Here is a 19,160-nt window from a genome sequence, read left to right on the forward strand (position 1 = left end):
GATGTGACAGATATTGGGCTTATGGTTAAACTTCCAATCTGATTGCCAAGTCCATGCTCAGCAAACTGCCTTGCAATGATGGGCAAAATATTGTCCATTAGCTGTTGGTTCTTCCATATAGGATAATCCATTGGTGTTTGGTCAGTGATGATACAACCCCCATATCTGACACAGAGCTTGAAGCTGGAATTTTATTCTGATACATTTACTGTTCTCAAAGTGTCTGTGTAAAGTAGTAACTGCAGTATGAGGCTCATTTTGGGCCATTGGTTCCCAAGAGATTGCACATTGATGGCCTCTTGTACCAATTCCCAACTGTGTCTGCTGCTAGTTAGTGATGGTGCGGCTCGGTGCAGACCTGAGCAGGAGACAAATGGAAAAGATAAATCAGTATATGGCCAGTTGCAGACAATCATGGCCATGTTTAGGGTACTATCTGTGTATTTCATGGATAGCACACTGACCCATTTAATTCAACGGGCCTGTACACACAACTGTTAATTTCACAGTCCCGTGTGCGGGCCGACAGTCCAGGCCGCAAAATATAGAACAGGTCCCATTCCTGTCCTATTTTGCGGCTCTTGCTTCCGTGGCTCTTATTCACTTAATGAAAGGGGCTGCGGAAGCATAGCCCATGCACAGGCCGTCCCCCGTGTGCCACCCTTGCTATTAATTCATGGTCATCTGCAACCGGCCTAAGCCTGAGGTCCCACTTTGCGGAAAGGCAGCTTTTTTGTTGCAAATTTTGCTGTGTTTTTTTTTTTTTTTAGCCAAAGCTATGAATGGATTGTGAAGAAAGAAGAAGTTAAGTAATTCCTATATAGTTCCCATTTCTTTTATAGCCATTCTTGGCTTTGGCACAAAACACTGCAGCAAAATCTGCAACATGGGGCCTCAACCTAACAGGGCTTTCATTATTCAACCTTATCTATGTCCTGCCACTTTTTTTTTTTTTTTTTTTTTTTTTTTTTTATGGTATAACTACTGGGTTACTAAATTTGTGTGGGCTACTGGAGAGAACTTTATAAAGTGTATGTGATCCACTGGGCAGCATTGTAATAGGCCCACTCAGGAGCATTATACTGTGTTTATATGGGATGGGGGAGGGGGTGTCATTGTTGAGCATTATACTGTGTTTTGGGCCACTGAAGAGTATGATACTACATGGTAATCACTAACATGGTTATGGTAAAAGGTGAATTTTGATATCTGCTGGGTGGCTCAGCTGCTGCAAAATATAAAATGGTGTAGCTTTTATGGAGCATTCACAGGGTGCAGTTGTGGTGTATGCAACTCTGCAGGGGGGTAATTTGAGGGGGTGCAGAGGGTGCAGTCGCACCGTGACCAAGGAGCCTTGGGGGGCCCCTAAGCACTGGCATCAGTATTGAGATTGCAGCTTCCATCTGGCCTATAATTCCATTTGGCCCATAATTATATTTGCAGATTTCAAAACCCAGAGGCTTCTTCTTCAGGCAAAACAGGTGTTGGGATGTTCTGCTGATTTATGAAGAGGCCAATCCACTTCATAAACATTCATTCCCTGAGCTAGTCGAGGCCTTTATTAAGACTGAGGTATGATACACCAGTCTTTTTTTTTTTCAATTCTCATTTTATTAAGATTTTTTACAACATTTTACAAAGAAGAAATGTTCACCATATATAGACGCTAATACAATAACAAAGAAGATTGTACAATATAGTTATAGTGCAATACCTAATGAGGATGATACACCAGTCTTAATAAATCTGCCCCATTATGTAGTAAGAACTGCCTTATCGCACCGAGCCTAGCCTGCACCCTGATCTGTACAAGAACTCATATAGCATCTGTCTAGAGCGGGGTCTCCCTGGTTTGACTGCAGTCTGTAGTGAGAATACTGTGAGAATAATGTTCTTTGATTTCTCTAGTGCTTTCAACACCATTCAGCCAGGGCTACTGAGGGAGAAGCTGAACCTTGGTGGTGTGGACCATCACCTGTCCAACTGGATCCTAGACTACCTGACAAACCGCCCCCAGTATGTGAGAGCCCAGGACTGTGTGTCTGACACTGTGATCTGTAGTACGGGGGCACCACAAGGTACAGTTCTTGCCCCATTTCTCTTCACACTGTACACTGCTGACTTCAGGCACAACTCCTCCAGCTGTTACTTACAGAAGTACTCCGATGACTCTGCTATAGTCGGCCTTATCACTGATGGCGATGATAGGGAATACAGAGACTTAAACCGGGATTTTGTTGAATGGTGCCAGCAGAACCAGCTCAGGATTAATGCTGGGAAGACCAAGGAGATGGTGGTGGACTTTAGTAAACGGAGAGGTGCCCCGACCCCGGTGGAGATCCAAGGGTCATGCATAGAGATAGTCAGGACCTATAAGTACCTGGGCGTGCTCCTCAATCATAAACTAGACTGGGCTGACCACCTGGAGGCGCTGCACAGAAAGGGCCACAGCAGACTCTACCTGCTCAGGAGGCTGAGGGCCTTCGGAGTCCAGGGGACACTTCTTAGGGCCTTCTTCAACTCTGTGGTTGCCTCAGCCATCTTTTTCGGTGTGGCCTGCTGGGGAAGCAGTATATCAACCAGGGACAGAAATAGACTTGACAGGCTGATCAGGAGGGCCAGCTCTGTCCTGGGGAGCCCCCTGGACCCAGTACAGGTGGTAGGTGACAGAAGGATACTGTCTGTGGTGACCTCCATGCGGGAGAACAAATCCCACCCCATGTATGGGACCCTGATGGGACTTGGCAGCACTGTAAGCGACCGTCTGCTTCAACCCAAGAGTGAGAAGGAGCGCTATCGCAGGTCATTCCTTCCAACCGCGACCAGGCTGTATAATCTACATCAGACCAAAAGAAGATCACTCCGCACAGAGAACTAATGATTATGACGATGACCATGAGGTCTTCCTCCTTCTCTTCTGTTTTTCCTTAGCTGCCATGGACTCCTAGTATATCTTCTCTTCTCAGCTTATCTGTGTCTACGTCTGTAATATATTACTCTGTATTATCCTGTATCTGTATTACTATGCTGCTGTAACACGCTGAAATTTCCCCAATGTGGGACTATTAAAGGATTATCTTATCTTATCTTATCTTATTCCAAGGCTCGTTGATGAGCTGGACACTGACTTACATTGTAGCTACCAATAGGTGGCACTAGAGAGTCAGTTTTCTTCTTTCATGAGGAGAGCTAATTTCCATAGGGAGAATAACAGTGATGGCCTAAGAGTGAACACGTTTTTGCTTTCCTCTTTAAGTGCACAATGTGGACTCCATTATATAAAGTGACCAGTTTGCTGCTCGGTCTAGTTATAAAGAAAACACTTGTCCTATTTTATCTCAGCATCAAAAAAACCCCATCAGATAAGGTTTTGAACTTGTTGTTTCTCGAGGTTGTTGGGTTCTTTTGGAAACTGACATCAAAGGGCAAAGCAAAGAGCTTTGAAGATGACACCATCTTGTAGAACATCAATAGCAGATATACATGACATATGATATGACCGACTGATCTACACAACACAGCAGGATTCATTGGACAGTAATATGTCAGGCTCCTTCTCTAGAACTCCTTCCATAAGTCAGAAATAAAGCCATCTTTAATTTATAGACACATTTAGCAGACTTTCATAAATGCGGATAAATGAAATCTGAAATGAAATTAGAAATTTTGATTTGCTGACAAATTACAGAACTGGGAATTTTTTGCATGAAGGTATTTGCTTAGGTATGGCAAATAGAAGGCCATGTTTTACAATGGTGGACTCCCAGTGGACCCCGTTATAGTCACCATACGTAACCGCTGTTGTAGAAGTCCAGTTCCCTGTTGTTCGGGTCTATCTCCATATGGTAGGCTATCAATAGAAGACCGGCAGTTGTCTGACTCCCGGGACCCCAGCAGATTAAGTCTACGGAGGCTTTTGGTAATATTTACATATTGTAAGCTGCACTGCTCACTAGATACAAAGCGTAGCAGCAAGTGTAAGTACTGCAGTGCTGCTCTATAGACTTCAATAGGACAGTACTGCAGTACCTACTCTCACCACTACAGTTTATACAGCGAGTGAGCAGCGTGGCTTGTGGTACGTAAATATTACCAAGAACCGCACTCAGCACAGCAAATCTGCAACAGTCTCAGACGTCAAATCTCTTCATATCTGATATACATCACCCATCTTAAGGATAGGCCATCAATATGAAAAAAACGGACAACCTCTTTAACATATTTCCATTTCCATTATATAGTATTCAATGTGTACCCTACTTAAATATTCCTTACCTTTTTTTGTAATATACTGGGAGGGAGCATAGTGCTGGGCATAGTGCATCATCACAGGCCCAGGGCAAGCAAGGGTTAATATATTGGTAGAAAGGGTGTAGCTTGGGGTGGAGTCAGGTAAAGTCAGGAGTCAGGTAGTTCATATAATAAGAGGTGAGGCAGGGTGCCATTTTATCCCCAGAAAAAGTTTGAGTTCCAGCCACCCTCCCCATTAGGGCGGGTTCACATCTGTGGCCGGTCTCCGCTTTGTGGGTTTCTGTCTTCTGCCGACAGGAGACGGAAACCTGGCATGAAGGAGCCTAGGAGATGTGGTGGAAGATGAGTATAAGTATTTATTATGTATCTGCACCTCTCCTTTGGTTGGAGTTGAGCATGAAACGGTCAAACAAATCCAAGAATATTCCGCAAAATTAAGGTTTGCCAATCTTTATTTAACATTTATGAACTCGGGAGCTTAAACAAGTGTGATACGAACCTAGCCTGACGTGTATACAGTGTAACATCCCACCAATCCTCGTCCCGAAGCCACGGTGAGTATTGCGATGGTAGTTGTGGCTTTTACCATTCACTTTGATGAAGTTTCGCAAGCACCGTAGCAGGCAGACTCAGCCACCTCTCTGCTCACTGCGGCACCAATATCGTATTTGGGGACCCCCATTCTTTCATAATAAATCCAAACAACATCACCAGAAATGATCATAGATATGGCAGATCTTCTGACTGACACTGTTATGATAGCTGATATTATAGAAAATGACTTACCTCGAAACTCACAGATCCATTGTGGTCTGTGTCGAAAGCATTAAAGAGAAAATGTGCGTAATTCGAGGCATCTACAAAATAAAACGTATACATTTAGTATATACTAAACCATTTCACCAGAAAAGATCAGTTGAATTACTATTAATGGACTGTCCTGACTGAAAATATTGCGGGCCTACCCTAAGCATAGTTCATCAATATCATATTGGTGGGGGTCTGGCGCCTGCTGTTCTCAGCAGCTGATACAAAGAGAAAAGAGCAGGAAGCAAACAGCTCCGTTCTCTGTGTAGTGGCTGAACCAAGTCATTGCAGCATAGCGTCCATTGAAGTGAATGAGGCTTATCTGCAGTAACTTGATCTGACCACTACACAGAGAACAGCACTGTCTGCTTCCTGCTCCAGTCTCCTTTTGTAGCTGAGAACAGCTGATCGGTGGTGGTGCCGAGTGTCAGATCCCGAGTAGTCTAATCTTGGGCACTATCCTTAGAATAAATCAGCAATTTTTTTATTTATTTATTTTTTTTGCCAGGAAAACCCCTTTATAGTTATAAGGACTGCAAATTATGAATCATGCCCTATTTTTGCCTACATTTGGGCAAAGTGAAGGAGATCATACAAGTTTTTTTTGCAGATCTGTGATTGACATGCAGACATGTTTTTTACGGATCAGTATTTGTTTCTACCAGGAGGTCTAAGCCGTCTCATCCTACAACTCCCATGCGTTGCTTTGTTGCTTTCTGGATTGACTGAATGACATGCGCAGCAGAAATATAACAGAGGATTTTACAGAGATTAGAATCTGAAGCATTTTTCATTTCTTCACATTAGCCTTTGTTGACTGCATCGACCTTCACGCACGGATCAATAACCGCCAAGAGGTGGAGGCAGCGCGCGCTGATAAATGTTAACATCATCATTAATTTTCTATTTTAGCACCCAGGGAGCAGAACTACTCACATCGGAGGATCCCTCTCATCTTGCTGCATTTATTTATCACAAGGGTTAGAGCCTATTCACACCACTGAATACATGAGTGGTATCCAAAATCCAGGAAAAATTTGAGATGTTCTACTTTTCCAAGGCTCGGACTATTGGGGCCCTTATCATGGACAGGATTCACCCATTGAAGCCAATGGGCTGTGAAAAAAATGGATGCCGCTAAATACATGGCAGAGATTCGGCCTGGCCATGTGAATGAGGCATTGGGGTGAGTTCACACTGATTCTTTTGTCAAGTGGCAAGAAACTGCATCAGAAGCAGCTTTTTTAAAAAATTGTTTTTAAATTCAGTGCATTATTTGAGGTGGTTTTTAAGTATCCCATTGATTTCAATGGCATTTGGAGTATTTTTTTCTGCCAGCTGAAAAACAAAAAAGCTAGTTAACTTCCATTGAATCAATGGGAGAATTTTCAGCCATTTTTGAAGTTTCTTTTGAGGTAGAAAAACGTCAAAAACAACTCCAAAATAAGCAGTGTGAACTCACCCTTAGGGCTTATTCACAATACAGTGAAAACAGACGTGTGACGACCACTTCCGCAATGTCCATCACACATCTGTTTTGAAAACACAACCCAATATGTCTATTCACATGTTCGGATTTAGACTGTCCATATTTCATAGATGCCAGAGAACTGACATGTGCTATATTTGTCCGTGAAAATGATAGGCCATCATTATTAGATCTGTGGAGGTTCGACACCTGGGACCCCTGCAGATCACCAGTACTGAGGCAGTGCAGTATTCAAACTGTAGACATAGCGCTGCAGTACCTACACTCGCCACTACAGTTTGTATGGCTCCCACGCTGCCTCAGTAGTGATAATCTGGGGGGTCCCAGGTGTAAGCCCCTCACAGATCCAACCTAGATAGCCTATACTAAGAAAGTCGATAGCCACTTTAAAATAGGCCCATATTACACCCTTGTGAATACAGTCTTACTCTCCCACATGGCTGTTGCTCATGATGATACAGTGACTGATGACGGATAAAAGGCTTTCCGGGAATTACGTTTTGGTGATCTATCAAAAGGCATCTTAGCATCAATATCAGATTGGTGTGTGTGTGTGGGGGGGTCTAACACTCAGGACCCTCACTGATCAGCTGTTTGAAGAGGCTACAGCTTCCAGATGAGTGCTGTGGCCCCTTTTGTGTGTCATTGATATCACATTCATGCAATGTACAGCGGCAACTCAGGCCCATTCAAGTGAATGGGTCTGAGCTGCAATACCAAACACAACCTCTATGCAATGTAAGGTGCTGTGCTTGGTATTCAGTAAAGAGGCTGCAGCACAAATATTTCATCCATCTGATCTGTGCCGGTCCCAAGTGTTGCACTCCCACTAGTCATCCTAAGCATAGGTCATCCTGGAAAACCCCTTTAAGGAAAGGGGTAAACATGGAATAATATCCTACATACTGGCAGTTTTGGCCATACACAGCTTTGTCTTGAGCCTAGTTCTGTTTTATCCACATTCTGGAGAATATAAGAAGCATATGAAGGATATTTTGCACCAGTACTGCCAGTGTTACTGCCGAGCATCTGCTGCGTTCATCTCCGGGAAGGATCATTACGTTACAGACATATTGTCGCTTCATGTTTGTTTTCTACTTAATAGAATATTACTAACATTGCAGCCTGCATAGAACTCCATAGATCTTAGCAGCGAGCGGCCAAGATATAAAGTGCCACTTACCTCCCTGTGGGAAAAACTGAGAGTAAATATCTTTAAAGGTTTCTTCATTGACAATCCCACTGGGACATTCCTGGGGAGGGAAAGAAATAAAGATTAAAGTGGAGGTGATGGGACTATGTACACTGCCAGATGTGCAGATTGTATTCTTACATTACAATCATCGGAGCTGCCATCTTTTATATCTGGACTCCGCTCTCTATAGTAGTGAAGAAGTCAGGATACAAGACATGGGAATGCACTGGGAATTATATAGTCGCCCCACTTTGTGTCCTGAAGAAACCACTTATTAAAATACCTATTTAGTGTCAAAGTACAATCCTGTTGCCAAGAAAATCCGCCTTTAAAGGGGTTGTCCCACGTCGCATACTCGCAGTGGCGTAACTAGGAATGGCGGAGCCCCGTGGCAAACTTTTGACATGGGGCCCCCCCTAACCGACGCCAAAGACCTCAACGGACCCCCTCCTCCGCACTCTATTATGTCCCTTAGTAAGCCCTGCACACAGTATTATCCCCCATAGTGGCCCCTGCACAAAGTATTATGTCCAGGATCGGCAAGTAAATAGGGCCCGTAACGGCCAATTTAAAAAAAAAAAAAAAACGCAGCGGTAGCGGCTGTCACCAGGCCCCCTAATGGCCCAGGCCCTGTGGCAGCCGCCTCCGCTGCCTCTATGGTAGTTACGCCCCTGCATACTCGCTGCAGTAAATTCTTTTGTCTTCCGGCTTTGTTGCGTCATTGGTGGGCGGGGTTACATATGCAAAGCCAGCGGCGAGAAGTTGTCGCTTCTATGCTGCTGGCCCTGCGTGTGCGCTGCCAATGCACTAGGCATCGGACGTACAGCCTTCACAATGTGATACAGGCCCGGCATCCGCTGTAATAGAGAGGCACAGGTGAAGCCTGCAGTGGCAGGTCCGATGCTGCTATTCCGCTCCTCCGCCCCCCCTCCCCTCCGGAATAGCAGCATTGCTCCTGCCGCTGCTGGCTTCACCTGTGCCTCTCTATTACAGCGGATGCCGGGTCTGTATTGGTGGCCCCTTCCCTCCCCCCAAAGTGTAAACTACCCCCCTCCAGGCTCGCTCCTGTGCACTTAGCCCCTCCTCCCTCCCCTCTGAGAGCAGCAGATACATCACTTGACTTATGACCAGATAAGTCAAGGGATGTGTAAAAAAAAAAATGAATAAAGTAAGATAGTGGACAAACAAAGCAGTTTTGCTGAAGCAATGTGTTTACGAAAAGTCTTACATTCACATTAACAAGCAGTATAGATAGGATCCTTGTGATGGGACAACACCTTTAATCTGTAGACAAGTTAGTATATTGGTGCCCGGGGGTCACCCTGCCTGTTTATGTCTGTGGGCTCCGATCAGCTCTTTTACATAAGGATTAAATATCTGTGTCTATACTTTATAAACATTTCTCTGTATGCAATGTATCCGTGTACTGGCTTGAATAAAAAATAGCCAAGTTTATATCTTGGAAGCCTGTGACCTTTCTCTGCCTATTACTGATCTGGGGTGGCTACGCGTGTAGCCATGGGCAATTCAGAGCAATTGTGCTGGTCCTTCTTTAGCCCAGTACAAGTGGTGGGTGACAGAAGGACACTGTCCGTGGTGAGCTCCATACTGGAGAACAACTCCCATCCCATGTACAGTATGAGACCGTGATAGCACTGGGCTGTACTGTCAGTGACCGACTGCTTCACCCCAAGTGTAAGAAGGAGCGCTATCGGAGGTCCTTCCTCTCAGCCACGGGCAGGCTGTATAATCAACATCAGGCTAAGTGATCACTCTGCACAGAGAACTAAATGATCCTGAGTCTTTCTTTTCTTCTTAGTTGCTATAACCCCTAGTATCTTTTCTATCTGCTATGAGCTTGTATGTGTTCTTTCTTGAAATATATTATTGTATTATCCATGCTGCTGTATGGGACTATTAAAGGATTATCTTTAGAGATGAGCGAACACTAAAATGTTCGAGGTTCGAAATTCGATTCGAACAGCCGCTCAATGTTCGTGTGTTCGAACGGGTTTCGAACCCCATTATAGTCTATGGGGAACAGATACTCGTTAAGGGGGAAACCCAAATCCGTGTCTGGAGGGTCACCAAGTCCACTATGACACCCCAGGAAATGATGCCAACACCTCTGGAATGACACTGGGACAGCAGGGGAAGCATGTCTGGGGGCATCTAACACACCAAAGACCCTCTATTACCCCAACATCACAGCCTAACAACTACACACTTTACACACTCAATACCACCTCTCTGACAGTAGGAAAACACCTTGAAACATGTGTATTTGGCACTTGCAGTGAGGAGAGCTTGTCACCAGCAGTGAATTTGGCCCTTGTAGTAAGTTGAGGTTGGCACCAACATTTGTTTTGAAAATCAGGGTGGATTGAGCCTCTAACCAGCAGAGTTTGGGCAAATTCATGGTGGAGGGAGCCTCTAAAAACCCCAGTTTGGACCAATTCATGGTGGAGGGAGCCTCTAACCAGCCCAGTTTGGGCAAATTCATGGTGGAGGGAGCCTCTAAAAAACCCAGTTTGGACCAATTCATGGTGGAGGGAGCCTCTAACCAGCCCAGTTTGGGCAAATTCATGGTGGAGGGAGCCTCTAACCAGCCCAGTTTGGACCAATTAATGGTGGAGGGAGCCTCTAACCAGCCCAGTTTGGACCAATTAATGGTGGAGGGAGCCTCTAACCAGCCCAGTTTGAACCAATTCATGGTGGAGGGAGCCTCTAAACAGCCCAGTTTGGGCAAATTCATGGTGGAGGGAGCCTCTAAAAAACCCAGTTTGGACCAATTCATGGTGGAGGGAGCCTCTAACCAGCCCAGTTTGGACCAATTAATGGTGGAGGGAGCCTCTAACCAGCCCAGTTTGGACCAATTCATGGTGGAGGGAGCCTCTAAACAGCCAAGTTTTGGGAAATTCATGGTGGAGGGAGCCTCTAACCAGCCCAGTTTGGACCAATTCATGGTGGAGGGAGCCTCTAAACAGCCAAGTTTTGGGAAATTCATGGTGGAGGGAGCCTCTAACCAGCCCAGTTTGGACCAATTCATGGTGGAGGGAGCCTCTAAAAAACCCAGTTTGGACCAATTCATGGTGGAGGGAGCCTCTAAACAGCCCAGTTTGGGCAAATTCATGGTGGAGGGAGCCTCTAACCAGCCCAGTTTGGACCAATTAATGGTGGAGGGAGCCTCTAAACAGCCCAGTTTGGGCAAATTCATGGTGGAGGGAGCCTCTAACCAGCCCAGTTTGGACCAATTCATGGTGGAGGGAGCCTCTAACCAGCCCAGTTTGGGCAAATTCATGGTGGAGGGAGCCTCTAAAAAACCCAGTTTGGACCAATTCATGGTGGAGGGAGCCTCTAACCAGCCCAGTTTGGGCAAATTCATGGTGGAGGGAGCCTCTAACCAGCCCAGTTTGGACCAATTAATGGTGGAGGGAGCCTCTAACCAGCCCAGTTTGGACCAATTCATGGTGGAGGGAGCCTCTAACCAGCCCAGTTTGGACCAATTAATGGTGGAGGGAGCCTCTAAACAGCCAAGTTTTGGGAAATTCATGGTGGAGGGAGCCTCTAACCAGCCCAGTTTGGACCAATTCATGGTGGAGGGAGCCTCTAAACAGCCCAGTTTGGGCAAATTCATGGTGGAGGGAGCCTCTAAAAAACCCAGTTTGGACCAATTCATGGTGGAGGGAGCCTCTAATTAGCCCAGTTTGGACCAATTAATTGTGGAGGGAGCCTCTAACCAGCCCAGTTTGGACCAATTAATGGTGGAGGGAGCCTCTAAACAGCCCAGTTTGGGCAAATTCATGGTGGAGGGAGCCTCTAACCAGCCCAGTTTGGACCAATTAATGGTGGAGGGAGCCTCTAACCAGCCCAGTTTGGACCAATTAATGGTGGAGGGAGCCTCTAACCACCCCAGTTTGGACCAATTCATGGTGGAGGGAGCCTCTAACCAGCCCAGTTTGGACCAATTCATGGTGGAGGGAGCCTCTAAAAAACCCAGTTTGGACCAATTCATGGTGGAGGGAGCCTCTAAACAGCCCAGTTTGGGCAAATTCATGGTGGAGGGAGCCTCTAAAAAACCCAGTTTGGACCAATTCATGGTGGAGGGAGCCTCTAACCAGCCCAGTTTGGACCAATTAATGGTGGAGGGAGCCTCTAAACAGCCAAGTTTGGACCAATTCATGGTGGAGGGAGCCTCTAAAAACCCCAGTTTGGACCAATTCATGGTGGAGGGAGCCTCTAACCAGCCCAGTTTGGACCAATTAATGGTGGAGGGAGCCTCTAACCAGCCCAGTTTGGACCAATTAATGGTGGAGGGAGCCTCTAACCACCCCAGTTTGGACCAATTCATGGTGGAGGGAGCCTCTAAACAGCCAAGTTTGGACCAATTCATGGTGAAGGGAGCCTCTAAAAACCCGTTTGGACCAATTCATGGTGGAGGGAGCCTCTAACCAGCCCAGTTTGGGCAAATTCATGGTGGAGGGAGCCTCTAAACAGCCCAGTTTGGGCAAATTCATGGTGGAGGGAGCCTCTAACCAGCCCAGTTTGGACCAATTAATGGTGGAGGGAGCCTCTAACCAGCCCAGTTTGGACCAATTAATGGTGGAGGGAGCCTCTAACCACCCCAGTTTGGACCAATTCATGGTGGAGGGAGCCTCTAAACAGCCAAGTTTGGACCAATTCATGGTGGAGGGAGCCTCTAAAAACCCCAGTTTGGACCAATTCATGGTGGAGGGAGCCTCTAACCAGCCCAGTTTGGACCAATTAATGGTGGAGGGAGCCTCTAAACAGCCAAGTTTTGGGAAATTCATGGTGGAGGGAGCCTCTAACCAGCCCAGTTTGGACCAATTCATGGTGGAGGGAGCCTCTAAAAAACCCAGTTTGGACCAATTCATGGTGGAGGGAGCCTCTAACCAGCCCAGTTTGGACCAATTCATGGTGGAGGGAGCCTCTAAACAGCCCAGTTTGGGCAAATTCATGGTGGAGGGAGCCTCTAAAAAACCCAGTTTGGACCAATTCATGGTGGAGGGAGCCTCTAATTAGCCCAGTTTGGACCAATTAATGGTGGAGGGAGCCTCTAACCACCCCAGTTTGGACCAATTCATGGTGGAGGGAGCCTCTAAACAGCCAAGTTTGGACCAATTCATGGTGAAGGGAGCCTCTAAAAACCCGTTTGGACCAATTCATGGTGGAGGGAGCCTCTAACCAGCCCAGTTTGGGCAAATTCATGGTGGAGGGAGCCTCTAAACAGCCCAGTTTGGGCAAATTCATGGTGGAGGGAGCCTCTAACCAGCCCAGTTTGGACCAATTAATGGTGGAGGGAGCCTCTAACCAGCCCAGTTTGGACCAATTAATGGTGGAGGGAGCCTCTAACCACCCCAGTTTGGACCAATTCATGGTGGAGGGAGCCTCTAAACAGCCAAGTTTGGACCAATTCATGGTGGAGGGAGCCTCTAAAAACCCCAGTTTGGACCAATTCATGGTGGAGGGAGCCTCTAACCAGCCCAGTTTGGACCAATTAATGGTGGAGGGAGCCTCTAAACAGCCAAGTTTTGGGAAATTCATGGTGGAGGGAGCCTCTAACCAGCCCAGTTTGGACCAATTCATGGTGGAGGGAGCCTCTAAACAGCCCAGTTTGGACCAATTAATTGTGGAGGGAGCCTCTAACCAGCCCAGTTTGGACCAATTAATGGTGGAGGGAGCCTCTAAACAGCCCAGTTTGGGCAAATTCATGGTGGAGGGAGCCTCTAACCAGCCCAGTTTGGACCAATTAATGGTGGAGGGAGCCTCTAACCAGCCCAGTTTGGACCAATTAATGGTGGAGGGAGCCTCTAACCACCCCAGTTTGGACCAATTCATGGTGGAGGGAGCCTCTAACCAGCCCAGTTTGGACCAATTCATGGTGGAGGGAGCCTCTAACCAGCCCAGTTTGGACCAATTAATGGTGGAGGGAGCCTCTAACCACCCCAGTTTGGACCAATTCATGGTGGAGGGAGCCTCTAAAAAACCCAGTTTGGACCAATTCATGGTGGAGGGAGCCTCTAAACAGCCCAGTTTGGGCAAATTCATGGTGGAGGGAGCCTCTAAACAGCCCAGTTTGGGCAAATTCATGGTGGAGGGAGCCTCTAACCAGCCCAGTTTGGACCAATTAATGGTGGAGGGAGCCTCTAACCAGCCCAGTTTGGACCAATTCATGGTGGAGGGAGCCTCTAAACAGCCCAGTTTGGGCAAATTCATGGTGGAAGGAGCCTCTAACCAGCAGAGTTGTGGGAAAGCAGGGTGGAGGGAGCCTCTAACCAGCAGAGTTGGTGGAAATCAGGGTGGAGGGAGCCTCTAACCAGCAGAGTTGGGGGAAATCATGTTGGAGGGAGCCTAGTATTAGCAGAATTGTGCAACGCTTATGGTGGATGAGTATGAGGATGCGGAGGAATTGGAGAGGTTGAGTACAGACATGGAGTTTCATGTTGGGGTGCTTTACACAGGTGGGCACAAAAATGAAGGCTCTATCCAGTGGTGGTTCATTTTTATCAAAGTGAGCCGGTCGGCACTCTCAGCTGACAGACGGGTGCGCTTGTCAGTGATGATGCCACCGGCTGCACTGAACACCCTCTCAGATAGGACGCTGGCGGCAGGACAGGACAGCACCTCCAAGGCATATAGGGCAAGTTCAAGCCACAGGTCCAACTTCGACACCCAATACGTGTAGGGCGCAGAGGGGTCGGAGAGGACAGGGCTGTGGTCGGAAAGGTATTCCCGCAACATGCGCCTATACTTCTCACGCCTGGTGACACTAGGACCCTCCGTGGCGGCACTTTGGCGAGGGGGTGCCATCAAGGTGTCCCAGACCTTAGACAGTGTGCCCCTCGTTTGTGTGGACCGGTGAGAACTTGGTTGCCTACTGGAGGAACTGCCCTCCCTGCCGCCACTGTCACATGCTGGAAACATCTCCATCATATTCTGCACCAATTGCCTGTGGCAAGCATTGATGCGATTGGCCCTCCCCTCTACCGGAATAAAAGACGAGATGTTGTTTTTATACCGGGGGTCAAGGATAGCAAAGATCCAGTACTGGTTGTCCTCCATGATTTTGACAATACGCTTGTCGGTTGTAAAGCACCCCAACATGAACTCAGCCATGTCTGCCACAGTGTTAGTTGGCATGACTCCTCTGGCCCCACCGGAAAGTTCAATCTCCATTTCCTCCTCATCCTCCATGTCTACCCATCCGCGCTGCAACAATGGGACGATTCGAAGTTGCCCGGAAGCCTCCTGTATCACCATCACATCATCGGACAACTCTTCTTCCTCCTCCTCCTCCTCCTCCTCCTCCTCCATTAAACGCAGTGAAGCGGACAGATGTGTGGACCTACTCTCCAGCTGTGACGGATCGGATGCTATCCCTAACTCCTCTGTGTGATCTGAGTTATCCCTGATGTCAATCAGGGATTCTCTCAGAACACACAAGAGCGGGATTGTAAGGCTCACCATCGCATCCTCAGAGCTCACCCTCCTTGTGGACTCCTCAAAGACCCGTAGGATGTCACAAAGGTCTCTCATCCATGGCCACTCATGGATGTGAAACTGAGGCAGCTGACTTTGTGGCACCCTAGGGTTTTGTAGCTGGTATTCCATCAAAGGTCTCTGCTGCTCAACCACTCTATTCAACATCTGAAACGTTGAGTTCCAGCGTGTGGGGACGTCGCACAAAAGCCGGTGTTGTGGCACATGCAGGCGTTGCTGGAGAGATTTTAAGCTAGCAGCGGCTACTGTCGACTTGCGAAAGTGGGCGCACATGCGCCGCACTTTCACCAGTAGCTCTGGAACATTGGGGTAGCTCTTTAGGAAACGTTGCACCACTAGGTTGAAGACGTGGGCCAGGCATGGAACATGTTGGAGTCCGGCAAGCTCCAGAGCTGCTACCAGGTTCCGGCCGTTATCACAAACGACCATGCCTGGGCCCAGGTGCAGCGGCTCAAACCATATTGCCGTCTCATCGAGGAGGGCATCCCTCACCTCGGAGGCAGTGTGCTGTCTGTCCCCCAAGCTGATCAGCTTCAGCACAGCCTGCTGACGTCTACCAACGCCAGTGCTGCAACGTTTCCAACTCGTAGCTGGGGTCAATCTAACAGCGGAGGAGGAGGCGGTGGCGGAGGAGGAGGCGGAGGAGGAGGCGGTAGAGGAGGAGGAGGAGGGGGGTGTTCTTCTCGTGTCCCTGCCAGGAATGTTAGGCGGGGAGACGAGGTACACCGGGCCAGTTTGGGAAGCAGTCCCAGCCTCAACTACATTTACCCAGTGTGCCGTCAGTGAAATGTAGCGTCCCTGTCCGCATGCACTTGTCCACGCGTCGGTGGTCAAGTGGACCTTTGTGCAAAGCGCGGAACTAAGGGCCCGCCTGATGTTGAGTGACACGTGCTGGTGCAAGGCGGGGACGGCACACCGGGAGAAGTAGTGACGGCTAGGGACGGCATAGCGAGGTGCCGCAGTTGCCATCAGGTCCAGGAAGGCGGGAGTTTCAACAAGCCGGAACGCCAACATCTCCTGGGCCAGCAGTTTAGCGATGTTGGCGTTCAAGGCTTGCGCGTGTGGGTGGTTAGCAGTGTATTTCTGCCGCCGCTCCAATGTCTGAGAGATGGTGGGTTGTTGTAAAGAAACGCCTGATGGTGCCTTTGATGGTGCAGGAGAAGGAGATAAGACAGGACCAGGGGAGGATGAGGTAGAAGTCAACAAAGTGGCGGAGGCAGATGAAGTGGTGTCCTGGCTCGTCCTCTGGAGTGCATCGCCAGCACAGTCAGCAGTGGCAGTGGCAGAGGCAGAGGCAGAGGCAGTGGCAGTGGCGTGAACGGCAGGCGGCCTTTGTCCTGCCGTTGCTGCCTGCCACTGATTCCAGTGCTTGGATTCCAAATGACGGCGCATTGAAGTGGTGGACAGGTTGCTCTTCTCAGAGCCCCTAATCAATTTCGAGAGGCAAATTGTGCAGACAACACTATATCTGTCCTCGGCGCATTCCTTGAAAAAACTCCACACCTTCGAGAAACGTGCCCTCGAGGTGGGAGTTTTTCGGGGCTGGGTACGAACTGGAACATCTTGGGAGATTCCGGGTGTGGCCTGGCTTCGCCTAAGCTGCTGACCTCTGCCTCTGCCTCTAGCTACCCTTTTTGGTGCTGCACCTGCCTCAACATCCACACTACTTTCCCCGCTTGACATCCCCCCTGTCCAGGTCGGGTCAGTGTCCTCATCATCCACCACTTCCTCTTCCAACTCCTGTCTCATCTCCTCCTCCCGCACAATGCGCCAGTCAACTGGATGCCCTGACGGCAACTGCGTCACATCATCGTCGATGAGGGTGGGTTGCTGGTCATCCACCACCAAATCGAACGGAGATGGAGGAGACTCTAGTGTTTGAGCATCTGGACACAGATGCTCCTCTGTTAGGTTCGTGGAATCGTGACGTGGAGAGGCAGGTTGAGGGACAATGAAAGGAGCGGAGAACAGCTCTGGGGAGCAGGGACAGTTTGGGTTATTGTTCTGTAAAGCTTCGGAATTTTGGGAGGAAGGAAGACAAGACTGTTGGGTAATAGGAGGAGAGGAGGCAGAGTCTGACTGGCTGCTGGACAATGTGCTGTAAGCGTTCTCTGACAGCCATTGCAAGACCTGTTCCTGGTTCTCGGGCCTACTAAGGTTTGTACCCTGCAGTTTAGTTAATGTGGCAAGCAACCCTGGCACTGTGGAGTGGCGCAATGCTTGCTGCCCCACAGGAGTAGGCACGGGACGCCCTGTGGCTTCACTGCTACCTTGCTCCCCAGAACCATTCCCCCGACCTCGCCCACGGCCTCGTCCACGTCCCTTTCCGGGAGCCTTGCGCATTTTGAATTCCTAGTTAGAAATTGGCACTGTATACCAGTAGTAAAAATTGTGGGTGCACGTAACCCCAATATATTCTTTGAATTCCCAGTCAGACACTGGCACTATATGGCAGTAGCAAGAAATGAGGGTATTTGTATTCCCAATATACTCTTTGAATTCCCAGTCAGACAATGGCACTGTATACCAGTAGTAAAAATTGTGGGTGCACGTAACCCCAATATATTCTTTGAATTCCCAGTCAGACACTGGCACTATATGGCAGTAGCAAGAAATGAGGGTATTTGTATTCCCAATATACTCTTTGAATTCCCAGTCAGACAATGGCACTGTATACCAGTAGTAAAAATTGTGGGTGCACGTAACCCCAATATATTCTTTGAATTACCAGTCAGAAACTGGCACTATATGGCAGTAGCAAGAAATGAGGGTATTTATAACCCCAATATATTCTTTGAATTCCCAGTCAGACAATGGCACTGTATACCAGTAGTAAAAATTGTGGGTGCACGTAACCCCAATATATTCTTTGAATTACCAGTCAGAAACTGGCACTATATGGCAGTAGCAAGAAATGAGGGTATTTGTATTCCCAATATACTCTTTGAATTCCCAGTCAGACAATGGCACTGTATACCAGTAGTAAAAATTGTGGGTGCACGTAACCCCAATATATTCTTTGAATTACCAGTCAGAAACTGGCACTATATGGCAGTAGCAAGAAATGAGGGTATTTATAACCCCAATATATTCTTTGAATTCCCAGTCAGACAATGGCACTGTATACCAGTAGTAAAAATTGTGGGTGCACGTAACCCCAATATATTCTTTGAATTCCCAGTCAGAAACTGGCACTATATGGCAGTAGCAAGAAATGAGGGTATTTGTATTCCCAATATACTCTTTGAATTCCCAGTCAGACAATGGCACTGTATACCAGTAGTAAAAATTGTGGGTGCACGTAACCCCAATATATTCTTTGAATTACCAGTCAGAAACTGGCACTATATGGCAGTAGCAAGAAATGAGGGTATTTATAACCCCAATATATTCTTTGAATTCCCAGTCAGACAATGGCACTGTATACCAGTAGTAAAAATTGTGGGTGCACGTAACCCCAATATATTCTTTGAATTCCCAGTCAGAAACTGGCACTATATGGCAGTAGCAAGAAATGAGGGTATTTGTATTCCCAATATATTCTTTGAATTCCCAGTCAGACAATGGCACTGTATACCAGTAGTAAAAATTGTGGGTGCACGTAACCCCAATATATTCTTTGAATTACCAGTCAGAAACTGGCACTATATGGCAGTAGCAAGAAATGAGGGTATTTATAACCCCAATATATTCTTTGAATTCCCAGTCAGACAATGGCACTGTATACCAGTAGTAAAAATTGTGGGTGCACGTAACCCCAATATATTCTTTGAATTCCCAGTCAGACACTGGCACTATATGGCAGTAGCAAGAAATGAGGGTATTTGTATTCCCAATATACTCTTTGAATTCCCAGTCAGACAATGGCACTGTATACCAGTAGTAAAAATTGTGGGT

The 19,160-nt window shown here is 47.5% G+C and overlaps 1 protein-coding gene across 3 annotated transcripts in view; it reads right to left on the reverse strand.

The window, feature by feature from the left end:
• KCNIP4 (potassium voltage-gated channel interacting protein 4) overlaps window positions 1–19,160 on the reverse strand; it is a 477,594-nt gene that overhangs the window by 26,228 nt on the left and 432,206 nt on the right. For all 3 annotated transcript variants that reach the window (XM_075260080.1, XM_075260073.1, XM_075260064.1), the window contains exons 3-4: window positions 7,731–7,800; window positions 5,038–5,108 (exon numbers count right to left, since the gene is read on the reverse strand). In XM_075260080.1, the coding sequence (XP_075116181.1) occupies window positions 5,038–5,108; window positions 7,731–7,800 (141 nt within the window). The remainder of the gene's footprint in view (window positions 1–5,037; window positions 5,109–7,730; window positions 7,801–19,160) is intronic.

Source organism: Leptodactylus fuscus, chromosome 1, assembly GCF_031893055.1.
Source record: "Leptodactylus fuscus isolate aLepFus1 chromosome 1, aLepFus1.hap2, whole genome shotgun sequence".
Lineage (NCBI taxonomy): Eukaryota > Metazoa > Chordata > Amphibia > Anura > Leptodactylidae > Leptodactylus > Leptodactylus fuscus.